At 39.3% G+C, this 7,703-nt stretch overlaps 1 protein-coding gene across 1 annotated transcript in view; it reads left to right on the forward strand.

The window, feature by feature from the left end:
- Window positions 1–737: 737 nt before the first annotated feature.
- LOC308086478 (uncharacterized protein) overlaps window positions 738–7,703 on the forward strand; it is a 7,077-nt gene continuing 111 nt past the window's right edge. The window contains exons 1-6 of the mRNA XM_080430013.1: window positions 738–858; window positions 2,338–2,483; window positions 3,505–3,630; window positions 4,745–4,782; window positions 5,011–5,037; window positions 5,901–7,703. The exon at window positions 5,901–7,703 is cut by the window's right edge and continues 111 nt beyond it. Coding sequence (XP_080286139.1) covers window positions 816–858; window positions 2,338–2,483; window positions 3,505–3,630; window positions 4,745–4,782; window positions 5,011–5,014 — 357 coding nt within the window. The 5' untranslated portion in view covers window positions 738–815 and the 3' untranslated portion in view covers window positions 5,015–5,037; window positions 5,901–7,703. The remainder of the gene's footprint in view (window positions 859–2,337; window positions 2,484–3,504; window positions 3,631–4,744; window positions 4,783–5,010; window positions 5,038–5,900) is intronic.

Raw genomic sequence — 7,703 nt, forward strand, 5'->3', positions numbered from 1 at the left:
CACATGCATTAACCACTTCAGCCCTTTATGGCCATTTGAAAATAGCAGATCTACAAGCTCACAATGCGTCTCGATTTTGTATACAGATTTGTATACATTTGAAAACTTGAAATGGGACATTCTGCATAATAAGTAGCCTACTTTTACTTTTGGTACTTTAAATACATTCTGATACCAATACTTTTGTACTTCTACTCAAGTAAATTTTTAATTCTGGACTTTTACTTGTAACAGAGTATTTCTACATTGCAGTATCGATACTTTTACAAAAAAAATAATAGTAGTTTCCACTACTGACTATTGCTGGTGATTCCTGCATGTAGTGTAAAATAAAAAAATATTAAAAAAGAGTTGAAAGGGGGGAAGAGGTTCTGCATTGGAAATAATATTTCAGTCATTTATATGGACTATCGAGCGAGACTTTAAACTGAGTGTTTACTCTTACATTGGAGTTAGCCAGGTAATGAGTCATATAAATGTTATTGTTAACGATATATAAAGAGATATTATAAGTTACCAAACCCCTGTGTTGTTTCTGAATGGTACAGTCCATAAAATATAGGAAATACAAATACGATCGCAGTGGAACCACCTCACTCACTCTCCTGGCAGTAGAGCTCCAGTAGATCACACAAACATACAGGTGTCACACACACACACACACACACACACACACACACACACACACACACACACACACACACACACACACACACACACACACACACACACATACAGTAGGCACAGTGCACGGCACGCACAGAACACACCTGCTGCTGTGTAGTTCTTTATGCAAACAACTGTAGGATACTTCAATGGCAATACGAGTGGTGGATTTAATCACCATATTCATCCTCAGTAAGTGACTCTTTTATCCCTTTGATTTAGAGATATTTATGAAGACAGAAATCATGTAAAGTAGAGGCTAACGCGATTATTTAAGTCAGTGATTTTTAATCGAGTAGCCCACGGATGCCTGCAATTGATTCCTGTGAAAAAAACGTAGGCTGTTTATTTTATTGGCCATTATTTTGTTGAGTCTTGGAACCCCGGGTAGGGGAGAACGGGGTAAGATGAACCACTTTTTACTTAATATGTTGACCTCTAGGCAAGGAAAAATTAGATGGCAGTACAATCTAAACATCTACTAAAACTTCAAGATGTCTTCTATCAATTGAAATAATGAGTGTGCATCTATGACAAATGGTTGTAAAAATATGGGTTCTCAAAAAAAAGTGGTCATGTGGTTCAACTTGCCCCAGGTAAGGGGTAAGTTGATCCTAGTCAAGGGATAAATTTACCCATATGATATTTTGCATTTTCAAGTTTAAACTTGAACAAATAATGTATTCACGTATCAAGAATAATTTAATAACACATTTCCCTTTTGCAAATAGTCTTATTTATTTTCTTAATGGTATTTAAAAGATATAAAACCAATTAAATAAAGTTATTCATAACCTTTTAATATTTGCAATTGTTAATACAATATTGCAAACTTATCTTAAATGAGTGTATTCATCCAAATGAAAGGTCATACAGCATAATTTGAGAAGCAAAGACATAATAAAAAATATGAATAGTGATTAATATTAGGATAATTGGCTCAATTTACCCCATGGCATTTGGTTCAACTTGCCCCATGGCCACCATTTTGACTTAGAAACATAAATAACGCACATCCTCCGTTCCTTGGCGCTGAGCTTTGAACTGTAAAGACAGTAATAATAAAACAAAGATATGGCTCGCAACTCACTTTGATGCTCCAGGTTTTATTTCACAACAAACAGCTGATACGACGTTTCGACCCTTTCGGTCTTTTTCAAGTTTATATACTTGAAAAAGACCGAAAGGGTCGAAACGTCGTATCAGTTAGGCAACCCATTCAGAGAGATGAAGATGAGGGTAGTGCAAATTGCATTTAATTACAAATAATTGCAAATAACTAACTCTAGGGGGGAAAGAAAATGTCCCCCCAACACACACAATTTAGTGTGTGTAAGGAGTTGGACAGTTAATGTCTAACTCACAACACACACCAGTTTGTTTGACAACATAAGATAACATACTTGATTTAATCAGTGAGGAGGAAACCACACAGATTATTACATTGCTTAGTTACACAATATGCTTGAGTTACATAAACAACAGGAATGAGTCACTTTCACACTCTTGACTCTGGTGCTTTTGCTCACTGGACAACTGGACTTTCACTGCTATCCTATTTGATCCTGTGGAGGAAATTCAGTTTTCAACTTCATGTCTTATATATAACATATATAATGTTTCATTGAATAATTTTCATCATTTTTTACATGTGAATCTGTCTGTTTTCAGGTGAGTTGGTGTCTACAGTAACATCAGGTCCAGCCAGAAGCAGTGTTTCATGTGTGACCTCTGTTCACCCTGACGGTTCAGCCTCCTACCAGCTGCCCCAGCCTCCTCCCTACCATAGCTGTGACACAACCTGGGAAGATGGAAACGTGAGTGACCATTTTATCTGTTCCTCTGCTGCTTTGTCACTGTGTTGAAGGTGTTGTGGCTCCAGACGTGCTGGCCTGCTCCGTCGTCATCTACATTTTCTGGGTCTTTGAGTCCTTTGTGGTATTTGTCACTGTACATTTGCCCGACTACAAAATATAGTTTAAAAAAGTTTAATTTCTAAGTCAAGTGGATGGCAGAGTTCACTTCACAACTAAAACCAATTCAATGGTGAACAATATAGTTATAGTGTTCAGTGCTAACGGCCCTTTGGAGTTAAAACATTTATTCAGTCTAAGCAGGATGATCAACCACTTCATTACATTTACATTACATTACGGTCATTTAGCAGACGCTTTCATCCAAAGCGACTTACAACAAGTGCATTCAACATAGGTAGGGAACGAAACTACTAATCACCAGAAGTATTAAGTGCATTCTCTTCTAAAACAAGCAACTAAGAGTATACCTAGCGCTAAAGTAAAAGTGCAATATATCAGCTACCTACTTTCATAAACAGATGAGACACTTCATGTGGGTAAAAAGAGAGAGCTGTTCTCTGTAGGACTGAAAGTGCCACACGCCTTACGCACGCACGCACGCACGCACATACCATATCACAGCATGCACGCGCACACACACATGCATACGCACGCACGCACGCACGCACGCACGCACGCACGCACGCACGCACGCACGCACGCATGCACGCCACAAACACACACCACACAACAGCTTGCACACACACACACACACACACACACACACACACACACACACACACACACACACACACACACACACACACACACACACACACACATACACACACACACACACACACACACAAACTCACACTCACACTCATGCTCACACTACACTTCATGCTTCTTGCATTTACATATACTAATGTCTGTCTGTCTGTCTGTCTGTCTGTCTGTCTGTCTGTCTGTCTGTCTGTCTGTCTGTCTGTCTGTCTGTCTGTCTGTCTGTCTGTCTGTCTGTCTGTCTGTCTGTCTACAGAGGACTGTCATTGCTCTTGGTTCTGAGAAGGACACATCACGTGTCACACATCTGACCAATCAGAGCATCACCCTGAATGTCTGTCTGCAGCGTGTAACATCTGAAGTTGAGTGTTTGTCGGAACGGGTAAGAAAACATGACTTCAAATAATTCAAGTACACATGGCTTACAAACTCCATTATGTCCTTTCTTCTTCCCACAATGCATCAGTCACCCAGTCTTCACTCTGTCACTTCCTGTCTGAGGTGCCAACATGAAATTATGAAATAATCATCATATGCAACTGTATAAAAATACATGCATTGTGTCCCTGGTGGAGACAACATGATCCTTGTGAGTTCTAATCTGACTCCTGTCATGTCTCACATGTCTCCTCTCTGTCTGTCCTCCGATAAATGTCTCTGTACATTCTTGTAAAACTACTAAGGTTATTAACACTTAACTACTGACAGAGTCCGTACATATTTAGGAAAACATGTTCTGACAGTAGACTGAACCAGAAGATAAAACAATATTTACAATCCAGACAGTAGTCGTAGTAGTGACGTAGTGGAATGTATGATGATACTCTTTGGTTATGACGACCCTTTCGATAACGATTATGACTTTACAGAGAGGCCAACATTTATACTACTGTAGAGTTGCCAACTGTTGTTTCAGCTAAAGGAATGTAATTGTCTCTCTGCTATGTTGTGATGTTAAGACCTTTGCAGCACAGAAGAAAATAAAATTGTCAACTCTAAACACTGGGTTAGTGAGAAAAATTAATGTTAGCCAATTCATTTAGTGCAGTTTCAGTTCTTAATGTAGATGTGAGCTTCATAACCACTGATCCAGTTGTACAGTATGATTTTGGTTACATAAACAAATTGCTGCGGTGTTGAACTTCTCAGTGCGCTCGGTCTGCTGTTAGACATGTCTGGACACGTTCCAGCGTTAAACAAAACCTTATCAGCTTACAAATCTGTCTGCATCCATTTCCTACTGCAGTGTCTCATTGGCATGACAAAATATACACTGTATTGTCAAAACATGGCAAAGTAATGGTGATCAGACAAAAGTTAAAAGATAATACATGATTTGAGGAATGCGTGCACGCACACACACACACACACACACACACACACACACACACACACACACACACACACACACACACACACACACACACACACACACACACACACACACGATACTGTATGTACTTGTATACTAATTATGAAATATCTCTCTCTTCCAGTTCCAGATCTTATATAAGACAGAGTGCAAAGGTGAGAGGTGAGGTGATATACTTCCAGTGACGTTCATTCATAAATAAAGCTTTCATTTCCCTCTTTCAGTTTGATGCGGTGTGGTTTCACATGATTGATTTTGCACTTTCTAGTAACTCTCAGAACCAGTTATTCAAATATCAAATATTGTCATTTTTGTTTTTTGTTGTCACTCGACAATAACTTTATCAATGTCCCTCAACAATAACCCTTTATCAATGTCTTGTTTTTATAGCTAACTGTTCAGCAAGACCCACCAAAGGTGAGAGACTTGACTCTGAGATTTTGGGTGCATTCCATCAACCATATTATGGCCTCAAACTTCCTTCCTGTTTTTCTAGAGGTGTGAGTCACGTCCACTAACACTGACTACAGCCTCACACACTCTGCAAAAATATCATATGTACAAATGCAAGTGTGCAGACTGCTTCCCACTGTACCCTATGTATTAACACAGTGAGCTACTTAATGCCTGAGACTAATACCTGAGGATGATTCTAAAATGTCTTCTAAATCCTAACAGTTTTCTGAAAAACGTATGTTGCTATCAGTGGTGCTCAAACCTTTTCATGTCAAGGACCCCCAAAATGATATGTATTTGGCCACGGACCCCCCATCATCTCAAGATAGTTTGTTCAAGGGACCTCCAGAAGCAAAGATTTGAGTTAAAATGTTTGCTTTAAAAATATATATTTATATATATATTCAAAGATTAGATTTGTTTTTCACGATTTCTCAAAAATAGCACATCTACAAGCTCATCCCTGAGCTTGTATCTGCTATTTTTGAATAGCCAAGGTATAAAAATGGCTGAAATCTAAAATGAACAAAGGGGTAGGATATGCACATCCCCACAGTATCTGTAAACACGGTGCTGGACCCAAAAATATTAAGTGAAGAAAAAAGGGAATGTCCGCACACGATAGGCTGCTCTCCCATATTTTTTGTATTTATTACTTTAACCAAACAACGTTTCGCCCATGCAGGGCTTCATCAAGTTCTCCTTGATGAAGCCCTGCATGGGCGAAACGTTGTTTGGCAAAACTTTTTTTTTGTTTTAATCTAAAATGACACAGATGCTTTCCTGGTTTTAATGGGTTAATGTACTCTCTTCTATTTGCACAGGTCCACCTCTGACCTGCCTCGGTGCCTGGTGTCCAGAATCATGGAAGGTTCTACTGATGTTTGCTGTTCCTGTTGGAGCCATCGTCCTCTCGTGTCTTGTCTACCGTCTCTGGCTGTCCAAACGGAAAGGCCAGCAGAGTTTCACTGTCAGTGAAACCCATGATGCCACTGAAGACCAGGGCTCCTACAGCGCTGTGAAGACAAGCATTTTGTTAAAAGAAGTTGTTTTTAATTAAGTGTTTTTAAACTATCTCACATCGAGTAGGACCATTTTGATTTAAGGCCTCCTCTATGAATACCAAAACGCTCGCCCCAAAACACAGTCGCCCCAGGCAAAAATCCGGCAACCTTGAAACGGTCCCTACCTGGTATACCTAAACATAACCTCAGTAAACCGTAACCCTATACCTAAACTTAACCTCAGTAAAACGGTGCCAAAACCTAACCCTATTCTTAAACGTAACCCCAGTAAAACTATGCCTAACCCTAAACGTATTTCTAACCTTATCCTCAGAAAAACTAATACAAGAATACAAGAACCGCCCCAGCGTGTGGTCGCCGTGTTTTGGGGTGAGCCTTCCGGTTACCTCCTTCATACCAGTGGTTCTCAAAGTGGGGTCCGGAGACCCCCAGTGGTCCTTGAGGGGGTTCCAGGGGGTCCCTAGCAGAATCTGTGAATATAACATCCAAATCACTTTGACCACTTCAAAACTTGTATTCATTGGCTATTTGAAAATAGCCGATCTTCAAGCTCACAATGCATCGCGCGATGCATAAGGTCACGACCCTAACCCTAACATGAGAAAGAAATTGAATATTTTTGAAACATTTTAGCATCACAAATCTTGTATGGGCTCAAAATAATTTCAGATAAGGGGTTCCGTGGCCAAATACATATTGACTAGGGGTGGGACGATATATCGATATCGCGATATATCGCAATACTTCCTCCCGCGATAAATAATCGATATACTGCCAAAAATATCGATATAAATCGATGTTTAAAAAAAGTGTTTTATTTTTTTTGTGATATGTTTTTTTTTCCGACTCCGTATTTGTGTGATGATGATTTTGAACTGTTTGGAGCTATTTTATGTGTTCATGAATTGAATACAATGACTATCGTGATATATCGTTGGTGAAATTTCATGCAATATATCGTGATATCGCAATATATCAAACATCGTGATATTATTGTTATCGAGGGCCTAATATCGCCACAGATATCGTATTGTGAGATACCCATATCGTCCCACCCCTAATATTGACATGAAAATGTCTGAGAACCACTGATCTATACAACTGAAGTACCACCCGTTATTTGTACTTCTCCCGTTTATGGACCAAATATAATGTCACCCATGTCCCTTAAGTGACACTCGCCTTATGTTCTCTGCCAGTGTGGGAAAATGGCCACTTAAACCCCAGCATCCGTATTCTGGAGAAAACCTTCGCAGACATTGTGAGCTTGATTTTTAACGAGAGCGATGTCACTAGTATAGAGCCCTGAGGGACTCCGGTCAACCATATAGGCTCAGGGTTTAAGTGGTTATGTCACATGACCATAGAAACACCTCTTTGTACTGTAGGTGTGTCATTGGATGATATGTGTGGTTGAATTTCACGTTGTTTTTAAACGTTTTGACATTTTTTTCCCAGCTTCTTACATTATACCTTATTTACTGTATTTATGTTTAAATCAAACTAAAAGTGTACATTTTTGTTTGGCTGGGTTTACATATATTGTTTTGCTTCTCTTGGTTTCTAAATGTGCTACTGTCCTACGCTAAATTCTATATTTTT

This window comes from Gymnoscopelus braueri (genome assembly GCF_963280865.1).
Source record: "Gymnoscopelus braueri genome assembly, chromosome: 6".
NCBI classification, from domain to species: domain Eukaryota; kingdom Metazoa; phylum Chordata; class Actinopteri; order Myctophiformes; family Myctophidae; genus Gymnoscopelus; species Gymnoscopelus braueri.